We start from the raw sequence: 22130 nt of genomic DNA, 5'->3' as shown, positions 1-22130 counted from the left end.
AATGGACATTTGTCTTGGACTGAAATTCCAGAGGAGTTAATCTTGTGGCCAGCTCAGCAAACATCCGGGACCAGAAATTCGTCTGTGATTTCATGAGGCGCTAAAAGGCTTATTCACACACGTGATTCTGTGAGAGTCAAAAGGCAGAGGGGGGAAAAACATGAAATTCTATCTAGAAGAGAACCTTGCTAGACTAAGTTCCCACAGCAGTAAGGGGTGTTGGGGGAGACTGAGGCCCTGTCTGTGTATCTGTCTCTCTCTGCAATGCACACCACAGGGTCTCTCCAGGAGGAGATCCAGGCTCATGAGGACATGACACTCCTCCAGAGCCTGGGCTCCAGGATGGATGGCAAATGAGCCAGGATGAAGTTGTGAGTGATAGCCAGACTGCCAGAGCCTGGGAGCTGAGTGGAGGCTGGGTCTGTTGGGCTGGGCATGCTTGGAAGAGGCAGAGTAGGGGCAGCTGATTGTAGGTTTGGGAGAAGCATGTGGTATTTGGGCAGGTGGGGTGGGGTGTTGCAGGCAATGGAGCAGCAGGTGGTGCAGAGCTCACTTCTCATCCTCCCCAGATATTGGCCCTTTTGATGTCCCTTTACTTGGCTTTCTGCCTGGTGAACTCTTCATACCACCACCCATGCAGGTGAGGCTGACTTGCCCCCATCCACTATGATTGAGAGGGGAGAGACCTGTGTCCGAATTACCTTTTGTCCATCACTGCAAGACCAGTCTGCCTTCCCCAGTTCAGGGATCATGGCCAACTTTGTGGTCCAGTATGATGTAGCATTGGAGGACATCATAGGAGACGTGCACGTGAGAGGGCCAGCAGAATGGAAAGTGGGCTCAGGAGTCAGACAGTCCTGGGAAACAAGGTGCTGGCCTCCCGAGGTACTTGTTTGTTTCTCCCCGGGGATCAGTGAGGACTAGTGCACACAGACAAGATGGTGTGTAGCAACACATGACTTCACAGCGGGGAGGCACGTGTACCCCAAAGGCTTAGAGACCTGGAACTTGAATTCAATAAATTGAACTGAACTCCAGGTAAACACGCTCCTAAGTGAAGCAAGCCATAGCCCACTCCTAACCAGTCCTTTTAGGAAGGGTAATATTGGCCAGTGATTAGACTCTCACACTTTCTGCAGCTCTGATACTCTCATGTCCTCTTGGGCTTTCTGGATGTCTCTACATTTTAAAAAGCCTTTTAGCCTCACTTGAGCCATTTGCCTAAACTGGGAGCCCTTAAATTCTGAGCTCACACACTCACAAAGAACATGCCAAGGTCCCATCCTCTTCCAGAGGAGTAGAGGCTGATCCGGGACGCTTGTCTTGACAACAATTGTGTGGCAGCCTGAGATGTCTGGTCCCAGCCTGCTTGTTCCACAGCACCTCTCACTGCCTCCAGCACACAAACCATCCTCCAGCTGCCCTCACACCATGACACATCACACACCATTGTGTGGTATGACCACTCACCTAGAGCCAGACATCCTGGAATGTGAAGTCAAGTGGGCCTTCGGAAGCATCACTATGAGCAAAGCTAATGGAGGTGATGGAATTGCAATTGAGCTATTTCAAATCCTGAAAGATGATGCTGTGAAAGTCCTGCACTCAATATGCCAGCAAATTTGGAAACAGCAACAGTGGCCACAGGACTGGCAAAGGTCAGTTTTCGTTCCATTCCCAAAGAAAGGCAATGCCAAAGAATGCTCAAACTACCGCACAATTGCACTCATCTCACACGGTAGCAATGTAATGCTCAAAATTCTCCAAGTGAGGCTTCAACAGCATGTGAACCGAGAACTTCCAGATGTTCAAGCTGGAAAGGTGTTCAAACTTCCACATGTAAAGCTGCCTTTAGGAAAGGCAGAGGAACCAGAGATCAAATTGCCAACATCCCCTGGAACATAGAAAATGCATTAGACCTCCAGGGAAAAAATCTACTTTTGCTTTATTGACTACTCCAAAACCTTTGGCCGTGTGGATCACAACAAACTGTGGAAAATCCTTAAAGAGATGGGAATACCAGACCGCCTTAGCTGCCTCCTGAGAAATCTGCATGCAGGTCAAGAAGCAACAGTTAGAACTAGACATGGAACAACGGACTGGTTCCAAATGGGGAAAGGAGTATGCCAAGGCTGTACATTGTTACCCTGTTTATCAAACTTATATACAGAGTACATCATGTGAAATGCCGGGCTGGATGAAGCACAAGCTGGAATCAAGATTGCCAGGAGAAATATCAATAACCTCAGATACACAGATGACACCACCCTTATGGCAGAATGTGAAGAGGAACTAAAGAGCCTTTGATGAAAGTGAAGGGGGGTGGGAGAGGGAGAGGGTGGGAAGATTTGGGAGAATGGCATTGAAACATGTAAAATATCATGTATGAAACGAGTTGCCAGTCCAGGTTCGATGCACGATACTGGATGCTTGGGGCTGGTGCACTGGGACGACCCAGAGGGATGGAATGGGGAGGGAGGAGGGAGGAGGGTTCAGGATGGGGAACACATGTATACCTGTGGCGGATTCATTTTGATATTTGGCAAATCTAATACAGTTATGTAAAGTTTAAAAATAAAATAAAATTAAAAAAAAAAAAAAAAAAAAAAATAAAATTCAACATTCAAAGAACTAAGATCATGGAATCCAGTCCCATCCTTTCATGGCAAATAGATGGGGAAACAATGGAAACCCTGACAGACTTTATTTTCTTGGGCTCCAAAATCACTGCAGATGGTGACTGCAGCCATGAAATTAAAAGACGCTTGCTCCTTGAAGAAAAGCTATCACCAACCTAAACGGCATATTATAAAGCAGAGGTATTAATTGTGAATACTTTATACCTATGGGTTTCTGAAGCCATTTCTTTAAAAATAAAAATAAATAAAAAGCAGAGGTATTACTTTGCTGACAAAGGTCCGTCTAGTCAAAGCTATGGTTTTTCCAGTAGTCGTGTATGGATGTGAGAGTTGGACCATAAAGAAAGCTGAGCACTGAAGAATTGATGTTTTGAGCTGTGGTGTTGAAGAAGACTCTTGAGAGTCCCTTCAACTTCAAGGACATCAAATCAGTCAATCATAAAGGAAATCAGTCCTGAATAATATTGGTGCTGAAGCTCCAATACTTTGGCCACCTGATGTGAAGAACTGACTCATTGGAAAATACCCTGATGCTGGGAAAGATTGAAGGCAGGAGGAGAAGGGGATGACAGAGGACGAGATGGTTGCATGGCATCACTGACTTGACAGACATGAGTTTGAGCAAGCTCTAGGAGTTGGTGTTGGAGAGGTAAGCCTGGCATATTGCAGTCCATGGGGTCGCAAAGAGTCGGACATGACTGAGCGGCTGAATTGAACTGATACTCCCACCCAGGGTGTGCTCTGATTCCTGCATCCCCAAAACAAGAACCCTTCAATCCACCTACCTACCATTTTACTTGAGTATGCCTGCCTTTCAAAGCCCAACCCCCTCACTCCATGAACACCTAATCCGTTATGCCCACTACTGCCTGTGTTGGGAACCCTGAAGTGAATCACACACTGATCTTATTTACTGTCTCCAGGTGAAACAGAGACATGCAAGAATGACTCAAGATGAGAAGTGCTTTGTCAATGACAGCTTAAGTATGATGGAAGCCATTGTGAGGGGTGAGGAGGTCAGAGAGTGCTCCCTGGAGGAAGAAAAGACATACTGTGGTCTTAAAGAATTCAAAGACATGTGCCAGGTTGGGAAGGACGCTCTCAGAGGCAAAGGCAATCTAGTAAACTGAGGGTTGCATGATACAAAGAATGGAGGTTGGAAAAATCCAGGGGTGTGAAGGGAACTACAAGAGGATTGGAGCTCCTGAAGCGTTGATTTGAGGCTCATGGTATGTTCAGAGGTGAGCCTGAAGGCCATGAGTGCTGCAGGGGCTTGATAAGGAATATAAAATTTATGTTGAGAGGCTTGAGCCATCCAAGGGAATGGGTCCAGGGGTGAGTGGGTATGAATTTGTGGAGGGGGAACGAGTGAAGAGCATTGGACTGGAGAAGGACTTGTGGGGTCAGCAATGGAGATCCATGGGTTGAATCCAAGAGAGCTAGGGAGGTGACCCAAGCAGAACGTCTAGAGCCAGAAGAGCAGATCTAGGATGGCAGTTGCTAAAGCAGAGCTTCCCAGTCTAGCAGCTATTGACTTCCACAACCCTTGGGATATCCAGCCCCACCAACTGACATCGGGCTGTTCAGGGTTCTAAATGCCCACCACTTCCCCCATTGTGCTACACAAATGTAATCATTTTCTTTGCATGCCACGACTGACAAATATTAGGCAACACTGCTTATGGAACACGGGGAGAACATGGAGCTGAAGAAAGAGACTGAACCCTATGGGCCTGAGAGCCTGTAGGAGAATAAGGAGCTTTCGTCATCTCTGAATCCCAGGGGACAAGATTCTTCTAAGGACCAGAAGTGATTGTCAATTGTGAACAACATCAGGCAGGTGCAGTCTGAGGAGAACTGAAGTACATCCAGTGAGTTTTCAAACCAACTAGTCATTGCTGCCTTTGGTGAGAGAAGGATCAGTGGTGAGGGTGGGAGCTAGGCTCCCGTAGGCAGCGGAGTAAACTGGAGGTGAGAAGACCGTTACAGCTGTGAGTTCGTTACCTCGGCATGCTACCGGGAAGAAAGGAGCTGGTTTGAAGTTTGTGTGGGATTGGGATGAATGGAGGTTTTCTTAGTGGATGGAAAAGACAGCAACATTTTTAAATTCTAAAGAAGACCCGGTCGGGTGCATGGGTGGGGTTGGAGAGTAGGAGTCTGGCTGGTGGAAGAGGTCCTGGAAGCTGGGCATGCATGGGGTCAGGGAAGGATTGTTTTGTCTTTCAGTAGAGGGATGAGGCATATAGGCATGTGGACCTTGTGCAAGAGTGGAGTGGGCAGTCCAAGGGACATGGCCTGGTGCCCTTACCGTTCTCCTGTGGAGGGAAGGGAGACGGCTCCTGAGAACAGTGTGGCATGATAGCTGAAGGGAGTGTGAGAGGTAATGCCTCTGGTTTATAAGATGTGAGGTGTGGCACCACCAGTGAACCTGGGTGCATGGAGAGGTAGGGATGTGATTTTCCCAGAAGCTCTCACCTACACAGGTATGGGAAGAACATGGAAAGAGAGCTGGACTCTGCCTGTTGCTTGGGCAGTTGCAGGATGTTTGACTCAGGCTTTGGGGGGACTGCTGTAGTGTGCAAGGGCAAAGTGCAGACAGCGCCTAAACTTGTGCTTGTGAATTAATTAAAAGGCTGGCATGGAGGAGAAGAGCAAGATGTCCTCCCACCTTCCTTCCTTCTCTCTACTCCCAGCTCCCGCCCTCCAAGAGGGGAGGAGATAGTGTGTCCAGCTTTGTGATCAGAGAATGCCTGAATGTCTGAGAGGAGAATAAGCTGGTTATCCTGGGGTAGAGCCTGCTGCAGGCTTCTGGGCAGCACAGACCCTCTGCAAGCCTATACTTGCTTAGGCTGAGCTGCCACTGGTCCTGGGGGCCCTCCCAACTTCCCTCTCCCTTTCCCTCAGCTGTCCCAGGCCCCAGGCTCTGCAGAAAGAGAGATGGAGTGGGGGATGGGGGTCAGCAGCCAATCACATACCTGATAGCCCAAGGCATCTGCACCTGGTCTAACCAATCCCTTCTGAACAAACTGCTCACTCAGACTCTGCTCCCTCCTCCCCTCCCTGCTCTGCCCAGCAACAGCAGAAAGGAGGCTGAAGGAGGAGAGGGAGGCCCTGCAAACTCCCAGCCCCTGGCAGCAATGGAGCTGGGCCTCAGACTCACTCTATAGAGAGAGGCTGAAACAGTACTTACAGTTCCTGGAACGCAGGCAAATCGTCCCTAGGGGCCCTCAAGACTGTGCAAGCCCGGCTCTCACAGACAGGAACTCACATATTATAGACATCCTGATCCTTGGAGCCTTTGGCCTCAAGCCAGTCTCATTCTCTCCACACTCAGGGGCAGGCCCTGGGCTGGCAGTCTGACCAGCAGAGATACATAGTTCTGGTGGAGGAGACGGACATTGAGCAAGCAATCCCACAAATGCCTATTTTAATGGCAACAGTGATAAGGCCTAGGAAGGAAAAGAGTAGAGTTTTATGTAGCAAAATAAGAGAGGACTTGATTTAGACGCTTTCACAGTTTTTGTTGATTTCACTTCTGTTTTCCTCAGATTTACAACGGCTATTTTATTTATGAATTGCACCCAGAGGCCTTCCACCTGTTGGTAAAAATGTGGGGTTTGTTTTCGACGTGAGTGGCTCCATGTGTGGTACCAGGATGAAGCAGGTAACAGGGGCCCTGGGGGTCTTTCGTAGCTTTTGATTTAGAAAGCTCAGAAAGCGGAGTGCTGGAACAGTGGTTCCCTGAGACCGGACTCCCTGCCATCCCATCACCCTTTGACCTTATAGGCCTAGGCCTACCTTAGTGTCTTGGTTCCTTATCAATTAGAACCCCCATCGCCATGGAGCCACAGAACCCTAGGGATACTGAAACATAGGACCACAGGGCCTGAACCCATCGATAGCCTCCACCACAAGCCTCCAGATCTCATAAGGGCTCAGAGTTAAACAGCCTTTGAGCTAGAGTACTCTGGCATCATAAAGGCTGAGTCAAAAATATTAAAACTTTGATCATTTTAGACTCTGAACTGTCAAGGGGCCACAGCTTTGTTTTCTTGTTTTTTGACTACATAGCCAAAAGAGTACTGTGCCCTGGGCTTATAGTTCTTAGGAGCCATAGATATGGAGCCAAGTATGGCTAATATGCTGAGGATTCTAATGGGAAAAGTGGACAACATGCAAAAACATATGGGAAATTTAACCAGAGAGGTATACTCTAAGAAAATTTATAAGAATGCTAGAAATATAAAACACTGTAACAATAATGAATAATGAATAATGCTTTTTATGGCTTATCAGGGGAATGAACATGGCCAAAGAAAGAATCAGTGAACTTGAAGAATGAGAATAGAAACTTCCCAAAGTGAAAAGCAAAGAGAATGAAAACAAAAATAGAAAACCAACAGAATATCCAAGAACTATGTACTTATACAAAAGTGTAACATGTTTAATAGTATTCCCATAAGGAGAAGAAAGAAAGTTGCAGAAGAAATATTTGAAGGAATAACAGGCACAGATTTTCCAAATAACAAATGACATCTATCAAGTCAGAGGTCCTAGAAGCTCAGAGCACACTAAGCAGGATAAATGCTAAAAGATGTGCATGGAGGCATATGCAGAAAATCAAAGACAAAGAGAAAATCCTGAAAAAGCCCAAAAGCCCACAGAAAATAATATCTTTCTTATAGAGGAACAAGGATAAGAATTACATTTAATTTCTCTTGAGAAACCATGCAAGGAAAAAGAGTATAGTGAAATATATAAAGTGTTGAAGGAGAAAACCACCCAATTTGACAGCAAAATTGCCCTTCCAAAATGATAAATAAAGACTTTATCAGCCAAACCAATATTGAGATAATTGTCACCAACCTGTCTTGCACAGCTAAGTTAAAAGAAGTTCTTCAGAGAGAAGGAAAATGAGATGGCTCAGATACTTGGATCTATATAAAGAAAGGAAGTTTGTTAGAGAAATAATAAATAAAGGTAAAATAATATATTTTATTTTTAAACTAATTGATCTAACAGATAACAATTTACTCAGAATAATTAGAGCAACTATGTATTCAGTGATTATAGCTTATTGATAAGTGAAATTAATGATAGCAGTGGTATAAGGGACAAGAGAAAGGAATTGGACTACTCTGTCACAAGATGCTTGAACTATGCATGAAGTCATAGAGTGTTATTTTAATGTGGACTTGGATTAACTGTAAAGGCATATTTTAAACTCTAGGGCAACCACTAAGAAATTTTCTTAACGTAATGGATATGCTAAGAGACGAGAGAAAACAGGACCATATAAAACACTCAATTAAAATTAAAGAAGTCAGAAAAAAGAGTAGGAGACAAAGCAAAAAAGGGAAATGAAGAGAAAGCAGTTTTAAAATATAGCAAATATTAATCTAGCTATATCAGTAATCATTTTAATGATGACTTGTCTAAATATACCAGTTAAAAGATAGAAGCTGTCAGTGTCAATTAAAAGAAAACAAAACAAAAGAACCAACTATATGTTTTCTACTAGAAGCCCATTTTAAATATAAAGACACAGATAGATTAAAAGTAACAGGATAGAACCATATGCTATGCTAACACTAACCCAAAGAAAGCTGAACAGCTATATTAATTTCAGACCAAGTACACTTCAGAGTAAGACAATTGTTAAGATTAAGAAGTGCATTATATTATGGAAAAAGGTTGAGTCTCCAAGAAGACATAATAATCTTTACTGTGTATTCAACTGAAATTACAGTGTCAAAATGTGTGTGGCAAAAATTAATAGAACTGCAAGAAGAAATAGAAAAATCATTAATATAGTTGGAGACTTCAACTTCCTTATATTAGAAATGGACATATCCAGCAGACAGAAAATACATAAGGACACTGTTGAATAGCACCATCAATTAATTGGATCTAACTGACATCTATACGATGCTTCATCCAACAATACACATTTGCCCCAAGCTCACATAGAACATTTGCCAAAATAGTCTACATTGTGGGTCATAAAACACACCTTAACAAATTTAAAACAATATAAATCATACAAAGCATGCTCTCAGACTAAATGGAATAAAACTGGAAATCAGCAACAGAAAGACAGCTGGAAAATCTCCAAGTAGTGGGAGATTAAGCAACATACTTCTAAAAACATAATCTGTCCCTGGATAGGAGATTCTTAGGAAAAGCCATCCTTTATGTGACAGTCCTCTCAATGGAAATAAGAATATGATGCTCAGCTTCTGATTCCAGAATGTGTGACCTATCCCATCTTATGGCAGGAAAACTTGTGACCTACTTAGGAACATTCAAGGCATCTTCTATCAGTTTAAGATGTAGAGAGAAAGGCAAGCCACAAATGTTCTTCGTGTGGTTTCTAGAATCCACACCTATATAAAAGATTATGCCTTAAATCACTGGATTTAACACCTCCAAAATACACATTTGAGTCCCTGGTCCATCAATGACTAGCCACTTCACTCTCTGAGCCTCAATGTCATCACTTGTAAAATGAGGATATTATTAGCACTTTGTTCATTGTGTTGCTGTAAAGATAAAATGAGCTTAGCTTATGCATCTAAACTACAGTGCCAGGAACATAGCAAGTATCCTATAAATGATACCTAATACTAGAACCTACATACTATATTCCTTGAGTCTAGCCCTATACTAAATACATCATGGAAAAGGGAGCCAAGGGGAAGTAGCATTCTAAGCCCTGTTCTCAGAGGACACAATATCTGTATGGAGGATGAAAATATTCCACATAAGATAAGCAGCAAATAGCCAGGGACAGAGAATGTCTGGGTGTGAAAGGCATGGATCAGAGTAGGCAATCAAGGAAGGGCTGCCCAGAGAAAGAGCAACTGAAGTAACTGTGAAGATATAAATAAAGAGCAAAGTTGTGGAGATGAAATGGAATCTAGGTTATCTGGGGGCTGGTGAGAAGACCAGCCTGGAAGAAACAGATGGTAAGGTAGAAGAACAGATTAGAGAGAACTGCAACCAAAGCATGCAAAATCATTGACGTGTTAGTCATCAGTCATGTCTGACGTTTTGCAACCACTGTAGCCCACCAGGCCCCTCTATCCATTTAATTCTCCAGGCAAGAATAATGGAATGGATAGTCATTCCCTTCTCCAGGGGATCCAACACTCTTAAACTTTAGGGCAGCCCTGGAATCATTGAATCTTGGGTCACGGGGTTCAGAAACCATAGGAACATGAATCCTAGTGCTCTGAAAGCACAGAGCTTGAACCTTCTAGACCACCACAGTCCAGTAGAACTTTTTTGATGATGGAAATGTTCTAAAAGTATGTACTTTTAGATGTACTAATTTACTGTCCAATACAGTAGCTGCTGTCCACATGTGGTTATTGAACTCTTGAAATGTGGCTACTGCAAGTGAAGAAACAGAATTTTGACTTTTTCTTCAATTTTAATTAATGTACAGTTCGTTAGTTAAATATACTCCAAAGGTAAACAGTAGTTAAATGCTGACAAATATCAGTCTAGTCAAAGCTATGGTTTTTCCAGTAGTCATGTGTGGATGTGAGAGTTGGACCATAAAGAAGGCTGGGCACAGAAGAATTGATACTTTTGAACTGTGGTGTTGGAGAAGACTCTTGAGAGTCCCTTGGACTGCAAAGAAATCAAACCAGTCAATCCTAAAGGAAATTAACCCTGAATATTCACGGTAAAACTGGTGTTGAAGCTCCAATACTTTGGCCACCTGATGTGAAGAGCCAACTCATTGGAAAAGACCCTGATGCTGGGAGAGATTGAGAGCAGAAGGAGAAGGGAATGACAGAGGACGAGATGGTTGGATGGCATCACTGACTCAATGGACATGATTTGAGCAATCTCAGGGAGATGGTGATGGACAGGGAAGCCTGGCATGCTGCAGTCCATGGGGTCACAAAGAGTCAGATGTTACTGAGTGACTGAACAGCAACAACGTATGTTTACATTTAAATAACTACATGTGGCTAGCAGTTACCATTGGACAGTGCAGTTCTAGGCTTTGCGCCATTAGAGCCTATAGAGCATTTTGACTTAGGTCTTAGGACTTCTAGATTTACAGAGTGCTAGAATCAGAAAGGAGAAGGCAATGGCACCCCACTCCAGTACTCTTGCCTGGAAAATCCCATGGATGGAGGAGCCTGGTAGGCTGCAGTCCATGGGGTCGCAAAGAGTCAGACACGACTGAACAACTTTGCTTTCACTTTTCACTTTCATGCGTTGGAGAAGGAAATGGCAACCCACTCCAGTGTTCTTGCCTGAAGAATCCCAGAGAGGGGGAGCCTGGTGGGCTGCTGTCTCTGGGGTCTCACAGAGTCAGACACGACTGAAGCGACTTAACAGCAGCAGCAGCAGAATCAGAAAATGTTAAAACCCTACAACACTTAGACTTCAATACTTTGTATAGAAAGTGCCTTTCAGTCTTGAGCAAGACCTCAGGTCTTGGTCCATCTCCTTTACTTCATCTATATCCTACAGACTAAAAAGGCAATGAATGTTATCCTTGGTAACCTGCGGGCCAGTGACTACTTCAACATCATCTCCTTTTCTTACACAGTTAAGTGTCTGGAAAGCTGGAGGCTCCATCCAGGCCACCGTCCAGTATGTCCACAGCACTAAGGACTACCTGGGCCATATGGAAGATGCTGGTTGTAAGTGTTAGACCTACCTACTCAAATTGGCAGACTCTGGTGACATTGGAAATTCTCCCATCATTCACCCATCGACTTTACCTCTCATAATGTCTGAAATATCACTTTTAAATTTTACACAAATATCTTCCTTCATCCTTTTGTGCTTCTTTGCCTAACAGAGCACAGCTTATTCTCCATGTATTTTAGGGCACATTCCTCTTTGGGGCTGAGTTTCCTCCTCCTTAAAGCATATACTCAATTTGCTAAAACTTTCGTTTTGTATTTTATCAATAATCTAGATATTTATTTCTAAGTATTTTGAGTAAGTTTCTGCCCTGATTTTGGCTTTTGATCAATCCTCTCTCAAACAGTTACTGAAGAATCCCCCTCCTACCACCTCCTGACCACGCAGCCCCTTCTTCCCCTGTAACATAGAGGTGGGGATGCTATCCTTGAGGAGCTGCCACTCTGACTAAAGAATGAGACATCCCCCCAGGAAACAGGCAAAGCAATCTGAGACAGGAAGTGATAAAAGCCAAGGACATGTGGGACCCACAGTCAGATCTCAGGGAGTTTGTGTGGGAGTGGGGAATTGGGAAGGATAAGCAGCGGAAACAGTCTGAGCAAAGATAAGGAGATGTGACTGAGCCTGGGAAGTTAACGAGGTGCTCAGTGTGTCTGGAATGGGGGTAGAAATTACTAGAAAAGGTAGTCTCACAGTCTGCTCTCGAATTAGAGACTGACATCAACATGGCTCTGCTGGCAGCTGCTGCAGTGCTAAAGCATAGCAACCAGGAGCTTGGGAGGAGCCCCATTGTGGGGGAGGATCCCTCTCATCTTCTTCCTGACAGATGGGAGCCCACAGCTGGAGTGACAACTTCCAGTGTGATCCTCTCTAACATCCGTCAGGCACTGGGCAACAAAGTGGCCCTTTTCAGCTTGGCCTTTGGGAATGATGCTGACTTCCCACTGCTGTGTTGTTTGTCCCTAGAGAACTGAGGAGCAGCCTGGCACATATATGAAGATACCAGTGCAGCCCCTACAGCCAGAGGCCTCTATGAAGAGATTTCCATGTCTCTGCTGGCAGATGTGCATCTGGACTACCTGGGTGGCTTGACTGGGGCCTCTCCTTGGGCCCTTTTCCCCAACTACTTTGGTGGTTCAGGGCCTGTAGTGGCAGGCCAAGTGCAGCCAGGCAAGAAGGAACTACACATCCACCTGAAAGCCCATGGGCCCAAGGGTCAGCTTCTATGGCCTGCCACAGCGAAGTGGCCGCCAACAGCAGCCAAAAGGTCTTTGGTTTCCCAGAAGAGCCAGCCCCCCAATGTAGCCCACTTCATACACTGCCTTTGGGCCTACATCACCATTAGAGAGCTACTGGAGGCATGCTTCCACGCTTGTGATGCCAGCACTCACCACATGCTGGCTGCCAAAGTCCTCAGTCTGTCCCTTTAACAAAATTTTGTCACACCTCTGACTTTACTGGTCGTGGCACAGCCCAAAGAAGCCAGTGAGAAAGCCAGGAAACAGACTTCTACCACAGATGGACCAGGCACCATCATGCCCTTAGTCATGGCCTAGGGGCAGGCACAACCCAACCAACCTAGTGCCCTTTGTTTCTCCCAAATAAAGGCTTGTGAAATCAAAGTTCTACTTATCCTCAACTACTCTTGTCTCTACAAAGAAGATACCCAGTTCCAAAGAATTAAGGCCACTGAGTCGGAGCCCTAGTACCCCATACACCATTGCATACCCAAAGCCCCAAATTCCAGGATAACAGGATTCTGGAACCTTGGCTCAGCCAAAATTTAGGACAAAACCTGCTGTCCTTGTGCTCTCAAATTTTGGTGCCCTATTGCTCCTGAAGTCCAGCACACCATTACATCAGAACCTTGGTACTGTATTAGCCATGAATTCAAGACACAAGTCCCACCTCTGAATTCTAGCATTCTAGCCCCTCCCCAAACTGGCCCTATGAAACATGCTACTCTGCTGCATTCCAAACCTGGTGCTCCATTACAAACTAAATGAGATGCCTCATCACTCCCACAACCTGGGGTTACTTATACCACAATCAAAAAGCTTGTCGCAGCCCAGGCCTGAATTCTCCACACATCAGATCCTCATATACCCACCACACACCACAGCAAGGGTTCTTGCTCCTAAGACCCCAAACAACATGCCATATCCTAAACCTGGGATCCTCTTACCTAAGACCCCTAAAATTCCATCACCTCTTAAACCTAGTGCCCCCACCTCACCAACCTTCCCTAGGTTTATCACTTTCCAATCTAGGACACCAACTCCTAATAAACACAAAATCCCATTACCTTCCAGGCCTGCCAAGCTCAGGCCCCCACCTCCAGAGGCTTTGCATACTCCCAAGCACAGTCTCAAGTCCCACAAGTCCCAGCAGTACCATGACCATTTCTGCCCTTGGAGAATTCCTCACTACTCCCTTTCACCCCACCCTGCCCTCTCTGCTGCCCCTTGGAAGGCTCTGGCATCAGCATGACCTGTTGCCAGAGCCCCAAAGCACCACCTATGTCTATGAACAAGAGGTCAAGCCACAAGGGAATAGAGAATAGAGAGCACTAAGAACCAGAAGCCCGTGCAGATTTTTATGATTTAAGCCACTTGCTTGCTTGCTTTGAGACTTTAAATGAGATACTTAACTTCTCTGGGCTTCAGCACATAGGCACAGAATTAGAGGCCCTGGGAGTGAAGAGATGTTAAGACTGGGAAATGCACAGAAACAAACTGGTCAAGCTGTGGCTTTGACATTTGCTTTGTTGGACAAGAGAATTGCTTATGCTTCACAAGCAGAGAAGGGATGTGGGGTTATAAATGGGAGCATCCCTGGGCAAGGTAGGTCTGATTCGTTGTTTTGTGCTCCATAAACACCCCTGCTTAATGAGAGGAATATAAAAAATGAGGAAGATGATGACAGTTGTCTTTAAATTTTCCAAAGGCTGTGAAATAATGTTTACATTTTTTTTATTTTTAATGGAAGGATAATTGCTTTACAGAATTTTGTTGTTTTCTGTCAAATCTCAACATGAATCAGCCATAGGTGTACATATGTCCCCTCACTCTTGAACCTCCCTCCCATCTCCCTCCCCATCCCACCCCTCTAGGTTGATACAGAGCCCCTGTTTGAGTTCCCTGAGATATACAGCAAATTCCCATTGGCTATCTATTTTACATATGGTAATGTAAGTTTCCATATTACTCTCTCCATACATCTCCCTCTCCCCACCTCTCCCCATGTTCATAAGTCTGTTCTCTATGTCTGTTTCTCCACTGCTGCCCTGCAGATAAATTCTTCAGTACCATCTTTCTAGATTCCATATATATGCATTAGTATATGATATTTATCTTTCTCTTTCTGACTTACTTCACTCTGTATAATAGGCTCTAGGTTCATCCACCTCATTAGAACTGACTCAAATGCATTCCTTTTTATGGCTAAGTAATATTCCATTGTGTATATGTACCACAACTTCTTTATCCATTCATCTGTCAATGGACATCTAGGTTGCTTCCATGTTCTAGCTATTGTAAATAGTGCTGCAATGAACATTGGGGTACAAGTGTCTTTTTCAATTTTGGTTTCCTCAGGGTATATGCCTAGGAGTGGGATTGCTGATTCATATGGTGGTTTTATTTCTAGTTTTTTACATTTTTTAGCTCTTCCTATGTACAAGTACTGATCTACATACTGTACTTGTAGTCTTCATTTAATCCTCACCAAAAACCTCTTATTATCTGGATTTTACTCATGGGGAAACTGAAGCACAGAGAAGTGACACTACTTCACACCACTAGTAAGAGATTTGAACCTACACACTTTGGTCCCATGATGAATGTGATTCATTACTTCATTATTCACCTTTCTGAGAGGAGTGACATTTCCTGGGTGACGTTATAGGGCAGGATTAGAACAAGTTGGTGGTGACAATAATTTACAGGGATATAAATTTGGGGATGACATTCTTGACATACCCCTCTCCTTCACCATCCTCCCTCCCAATATCCCATCCATCTTCAATACCTGACACAGTTATCTCTGTTTGTCAAATGCACCCACTTCTCACTACCCCAACTGTCACTATCTTAGGGCAGACTACCATTGTGCTTCACCTAGAAAACTGTTCCAGACTCATCACTGGTTTTCTTTCTTCCTTTTTTGAGATATTCTCTTGGACATTCTTCCCCAGCAAAGGGATCATTTAAAAACATATCACTTCATGTCTCTTCCCTACTTAACTCCCCTCAAGGGTTTCCTATTGCACTTATCATTTCTTATCATACTTTTTAGAATAAAGTTCAAAGTCCTTTTAATGAGCTACTAGTCCCTGCATGACCTGCCCTATATCCCATACCTCTCTGACCTCACCTTCTCCCACTCACCCTCTGAACTCAGGCCACACTGGCCTCCTGTTCCGCCAATAGGCCCTACCCTCTCCCCTGCCTCCACACAGGGACCTCTTCCAAGCTGTTCCCCCTGCTTGAAAATTGCTCTGCTTTGCCCTGCTCCTGCCTACCACCCTCATTTCTTCCATTGTCACTCAAGCTCCAGATCATGCATTAAATCTCAACTCAGATGTCCTTCTTACCTCTTACTACTGCTTCACACTATGTTGAGTACCTGCAACTCTCTCGGTCAATCTATTCTTTTTTTCTTATAGCATTTGTCACAATTGGTAATTATAATTTCATTCATGCCTGCCTTCCCAACTTAAATATGAGCTTCACCACGTCAGAAATCATGACTCACTTTTTCACCACCATGTTCCTGATGCTTAAACAGCACGTGAATGAATAAATAAATGATCAAGTGAATGCATGTCATAAATGTTATGCTGCTGCTGCTGCTAAGTCACTTTAGTCATGTCCGACTCTGTGCGACCCCATAGACGGCAGCCCACCAGGCTCAGAATTTTGAACGTAACTGAGCTTGCACTCATCTCACATGCTAGTAAAGTAATGCTCAAAATTCTCCAAGCCAGGCTTCAGCAATATGTGAACCGTGAACTTCCTGATGTTCAAGCTGGTTTTAGAAAAGGCAGAGGAATGAGAGATCAAATTGCCAACATCCGCTGGATCATCGAAAAAGCAAGAGAGTTCCAGAAAAACATCTATTTCTGCTTTATTGACTATGCCAAAGCCTTTGACTGTGTGGATCACAATAAACTGTGCAAAATTCTGAAAGAGATGGGAATACCAGACCACCTGATACGCCTCTTGAGAAATCTGTATGCAGGTCAGGAAGCAACAGTTAGAACTGGACATGGAACAACAGACTGGTTCCAAATAGGAAAAGGAGTACGTCAAGGCTGTATATTATCACCCTGCTTATTTAACTTATATGCAGAGTACATCAGGAGAAACGCTGGACTGGAAGAAACACAAGCTGGAATCAAGATTTCCAGGAGAAATATCAATAACCTCAGATATGCAGATGACACCACCCTTATGGCAGAAAGTGAAGAGGAACTAAAAAGCCTCTTGATGAAAGTGAAAGTGGAGAGTGAAAAAGTTGGCTTAAAGCTCAACATTCAGAAAACGAAGATCATGGCATCCAGTCCCATCACTTCGTGGGAAATAGATGGGGAAACAGTGTCAGACTTTATTTTGGGGGGCTCCAAAATCACTGCAGATGGTGACTGCAGCCATGAAATTAAAAAACGCTTACTCCTTGGAAGGAAAGTTATGTCCAACATAGATAGCATATTGAAAAGCAGAGACATTACTTTGCCAACAAAGTTCCGTCTAGTCAAGGCTATGGTTTTTCCTGTGGTCATGTATGGATGTGAGAGTTGGACTGTGAAGAAGTCTGAGCGCTGAAGAATTGAAGCCTTTGAACTGTGGTGTTGGAGAAGATGCTTGAGAGTCCCTTGGACTGCAAGGAGATCCATCCAGTCCATTCTGAAGGAGATCAGCCCTGGGATTTCTTTGGAAGGAATGATGCTAAAGCTGAAACTCCAGTACTTTGGCCACCTCATGCGAAGAGTTGACTCATTGGAAAAGACTCTGATACTGGGAGGGATTGGGGGCAGGAGGAGAAGGGGACGACGACAGAGGATGAGATGGCTGGATGGCATCACTGACTCGATGGACGTGAGTCTGAGTGAACTCAGGGAGTTCGTGATGGACAGGGAGGCATGGCGTGCTGTGGTTCATGGGGTCGCAAAGAGTCGGACACGACTGAGCGACTGAACTGAACTGAACTGAGCTTGAAAAACTAAGATGCCATGGGGAGCATAAGGTCTCAGTCTTGGCAATGTGCAAGGTCAGATTGGGAAGCCAATGAAGACTCTCCTAATCAGAAGGAAGGTGTGCCTTTTGGTGGGCTGGAGACCTCTTTGCCCTCAGAGTGTGAAGGATTTCTCCTATTTCTTTTACATTTGGCATGGAATCTTCATTGGGACAGCAATTCTGAAGAGATCTGTGGAGGAGATGGAGGCAGCATGAAATCTCAGGAAAGTTCTGCAGTACTAGCGAAAGGTGAACAAAGAGCTCCGCTGACAAAGACCCCCAAGCTTTCATTTCCACTTATGTTAATAATATATAACAAAGTTCTAGAAATCTACAGGAAGAAAAATGAGGACAATCCAATTGAAAATTGACTTAAAACCAGCACTTCAAAACAGAACAAATGTTCAACTTCTTAAGTCATAATGAAAATGCAAATTAAAATATTAATGGGACTTCCCTGGTGGCACAGTGGATAGGAATCTGCCTAACAATGCAGGAGACACCAGTTCGATCCCCAGTTTGGGAAGATCCCATATGTTGTGGGGCAATTAAGCCCATGTGTCACAACTACTGAGCCCACACTCTAGAGCCCACATGCTGCAACTACTAAAGCTCACTCACTCTAGAGTCCATGCTCTGCAACAAGAGAAGCCATCACAATGAGAAACCCGTGCAGCACAAGTAAGAGTAGCCCCCACAACTAGAGAAAGCCTACACACAGCAAGAAAAAGCCCCAGGTGCTTCAACGAAGACCCAGTGCAGCCAAAAATAAATCAATAAAATTTTAAAATAGCATTTGAGCTGACCTAGAAGAATGATTAGAAATTAGAAATATTACTAGTTAAAAGAACGAGAGCATTCCAAGTAGCAGGAGAAACAGAAACAGTGGGGTCACTAGCAAGATAAGGCAAGGTACCCATAAGAATATTCAGTTCAGTTAGGCTGGAGCATACAGAGAACAGTGGAGAGCTAGGCAGGGACTAGATATCAGAAAAGACTTAAGTACTGAGCTCAGGAATTTGGGGTGACTCAGAGGTCAGGGGGCCACAGAGTTACTAGGAATGTAATAATCAGTCTCCTATCAACACAGTCCTCCTATCTTTTGCAGGCATGTTGCCAAGCATCTTCACTTTCTCATCCTTGAATAAGCCAGCCACTCTTGCTGACTTGAGTATAGGACAGCTTGTGCACTGGGACTGGGGCTGGACTGTCTCTCTGGGGAGATAAACATGGCCTCCTATCTTCCCCTCCTCTCTCTTTCCCTCTCCTCATCTCCCATACCTTCTAAGGCTATAACTACAGAGTTGTGCCTCCTGCCTTGCAATAAATGGGACCCTACTTTGTGATCCACATCCCACACTCAGAAGAGAAGATCTTCTTCACACTGGATGAGCATCCAGGGGAACTGCTACAACTCATAGATGACCCAAAGGCAGGGGAGAGCACCAAAGACTCTATCTCATGTAACTCCACAGCCAAATACACACGTCAACACCTCCAGACATTTGTGGACTAATACAAACACATAACAGTGCACCTCACTAACACACAAGTGCATATTCAGACACATGAAAACACAAATACACTCTAACACCAAGACACTCATAGATACACATACACATACAAGGGCATACAGTAAACTCACAAAAACACACACCCAGGGACATATATTTTGACACTTTCCACACCTACAAATAGTAACATACAAATATGCATCTAGACACATATTGATGCATAATACATGCCCAGATATACACAATGACACATTTATCAACATACATACACTGATAACCCCAGATTCATCCCAATTCACAAGAATTTAACACACACAGGCACACATACTCTGCTACTCTAGATACATAAAACACACCAATGCACACAAATTCCATGATACACAGACAGATGCATACTCACTAACACCCCAAGATACATAATATTTACCAACACACAACCAGACACACATGACATAAACTATTCACCAAGATTTATAACACTAAGATATCCAGCATGAGTCCCAAGTCTATTCAGTCGTGTCCAACTCTTTGCGACCCTATGAACTATAGCCCATCAGGCTCCTCTGTCCATGGAATTCCCAAAGCAAGAATGCTGGAGTGAGTTGCCATTTCCTCCTCCAGGGAATCTTCCCAGGGATCGAACCCCAGTCTATTATGTCTCCTGCATTGGCAGGTAAGTTCTTTACCACTAGTGCCACCTAGGAAGCCCAGAAACACATATCCAGAGACATATTATAAACATACAACCAAAAAAATATACACTCTACCATGACATTTTTCCCAAATATACAGATGCACTGATATGCCCAGAGATATTCAGATGAATGGAACTAAACACACACATTTACACATTCAGAGGCAAACACACACATGCAAACAGCCCCACTGGGGTAAGCATGCACACATATACATACATGCTCACACACTGCACAGGAAGGAGCAGCTGGATAGGCTATGGTAGAAGCACTATCCTCAGGAGCTAGCATTCTAACCACAAATCTGCACCACTTCATCTGAATTTCAGGTACTGAGACTTCACCCCTCCTGTGCTATGGGTGACCATGTGAATGACCATGTGAAACCCTGTGCTCCTGGTAAGCATTCTTCTCCCCGCAGGGCTGCATGTGAGTAGACAGCTTCTTGGGGCACCATCAAGGCCAGGGCACAAGGACCAGATCTGTACCTACTTCCAGGTAGGTCTGTAGGCCTGTACCAACCCTGTGTTGGCCCTGTAGACCCCTGTATACCCTGGGCCTACACTGTTTCCATTACCCACATTTCCATATCTGTGCAAGGTAAGGGTACCTTGCTTCTGTCCTGGGACCAGCCTGCACTACTGAAAAGGCCTTATCTGGAGCTCCAGTGTGACTGCTGCAGCATGTGAAACCCTCTACGTTGGGCCTTACCTTGAATTCCTAGGTCTCCAGCACCACTACCAGAACCCCAACATCCTGCAACTACCACACCTGGGGTTCTATGTGGTCAATGGCTCAAGTCTCAGCCCCTTGGCCCATGGCCTACTGGGTAAGTGTTACTGAGGCTGATAGTGGCCAGGGAGCACCAGTCCCAAGAGAAACTCTGCCACAATGAAAGGTCAGTTAGCCCCCAGCACCTTGACCCTCAAACCACAAAGAAGAATCAGAACCAAGCTCTGCCCTTGGAGAGCTCCTGATCTAGGAAGAAGACAGACCCAGACATGGATAGTGATCCCAGTGAGTATCAGTGCTAGACAGAAAGCAGTCCAAAGAGCTGGAGGAATCCAGGGTGAGGCACCTTGCCCAGCCTTGGAGCTCAAGAAAGATCTCCTGTAGGAGAGAGACCCACACTGAGTATGGAAAGCTGAGCAAATGTGTAGAGGAAAAGAATGGAGATTGGAGGAGATGGAGCTGGAGTAGTCAGACCAGAGTGCCCGCATGAAGAATTTGACTTTTCCTGAAGACAATAGGAGTCATGAAAAGACATAGGCAGGAGAAAGTGAAAGTGAAAGTTGCTCAGTTGTGTTGGACTCTGAGACCCCATGGACTGTTGCCCATCAGGCTCCTCTGTCCATAGAATTCTCCAGGCAAGAATACTGAAGTGGGTACCCATTCTCTTCTCCAGGTGATCTTCCCGACCCAGGGACTGAGCCTGCATCTCTGCATTGCACACAGATTATTTACTGTCTGAGCCATCAGGAAAGCAGGAGAAAGATACAGTCAGATCTGAGTATTACAAAGATCCCTCTGGATGTAAAGGGGTTTTGCAGGAAGCCAGACTGTAGGTCAGGAAACACTAGCAGAACCTGAGGCCGAGACCCCCACCAAAGAATTTGGGCAGTGTTGGTGGATTGAACAGATATTTTTACTTCCTTTGAACCTCCTCACTTCTCTAATCTAACTTGTCATCTCCTTCAAGCCAGACTGTACCCTATCTGCTGCCATCTCATCCACTTTGGCCCTCTACTTTCATGCTACACTCCTGTCCCATCTGACTCCTCCACAAATCACACAATGCTCAGTCTCTTCCCTCCTCCAGGCCTTTGCTGCCTCTTCTCCCTCCTACTTTTCTTTCAAGGTTCCCTGCTTTAGGATCCTCTCAGAGCTATCAGTGGGACTCAGGACACTGATCTGACTGGTATTCCATCTCTCTCCCTCAGGACAGTTCCAGCATGCAGACATCAAGCTGGTGGCAGGGCTTATGGGGCCAAACCTGAGAAGTCACCAGGGCCCAGATGTGCCTGTGGTCGTAGGCAAGAAGCTGCTGGAGGATTCACCAAGACTGTTGCCCCACTGAGCTTCCTACTGGCTGGTGGAATGCTCTCATGTATGGTGGTTTCTGGGCCAACCCTACATTGCTTATGTCCTGTGATGGTCCCTGAACCCCACAGCCAAGAGACCTGACGACTCAGAGGCCAGGGCACAGGGTTGACCAGGAACAAAGCCCTGAGGACATGAAGACACACAGGGACACACACACTAACACAGGCTCTAAGTGATACATTCACCAGAACACGTACACAAAGATATGCAGATCTATGGAACTAGAGGCTTTGAGACTCCTGCCTCCTCACAGTCCTTACTGTCTCC

The 22130-nt window shown here is 44.9% G+C and overlaps 1 protein-coding gene across 1 annotated transcript in view; it reads left to right on the top strand.

Annotated features, from left to right (window-relative positions):
• Window positions 1–21912, top strand: part of ITIH6 (inter-alpha-trypsin inhibitor heavy chain family member 6) — a 34150-nt gene extending 12238 nt beyond the window's left edge. Inside the window, 21 exon segments of the mRNA XM_055565392.1 lie at window positions 630–810; window positions 6188–6209; window positions 6212–6303; window positions 11136–11216; window positions 11218–11308; window positions 12027–12539; window positions 12542–12609; window positions 12611–12854; window positions 12857–12889; window positions 12892–13206; window positions 13209–13342; window positions 13344–13669; window positions 13671–13851; window positions 14092–14158; window positions 17669–17800; window positions 18660–18702; window positions 18881–18993; window positions 20182–20262; window positions 20301–20428; window positions 20430–20589; window positions 21701–21912. Coding sequence (XP_055421367.1) covers window positions 630–810; window positions 6188–6209; window positions 6212–6303; window positions 11136–11216; window positions 11218–11308; window positions 12027–12539; window positions 12542–12609; window positions 12611–12854; window positions 12857–12889; window positions 12892–13206; window positions 13209–13342; window positions 13344–13669; window positions 13671–13851; window positions 14092–14158; window positions 17669–17800; window positions 18660–18702; window positions 18881–18993; window positions 20182–20262; window positions 20301–20428; window positions 20430–20589; window positions 21701–21912 — 3217 coding nt within the window.
• Window positions 21913–22130: the final 218 nt, after the last annotated feature.

The sequence above is a fragment of the Bubalus kerabau genome, chromosome X (assembly GCF_029407905.1).
Source record: "Bubalus kerabau isolate K-KA32 ecotype Philippines breed swamp buffalo chromosome X, PCC_UOA_SB_1v2, whole genome shotgun sequence".
Lineage (NCBI taxonomy): Eukaryota > Metazoa > Chordata > Mammalia > Artiodactyla > Bovidae > Bubalus > Bubalus kerabau.
This window is presented reverse-complemented; position numbering and strand designations above follow the sequence as displayed.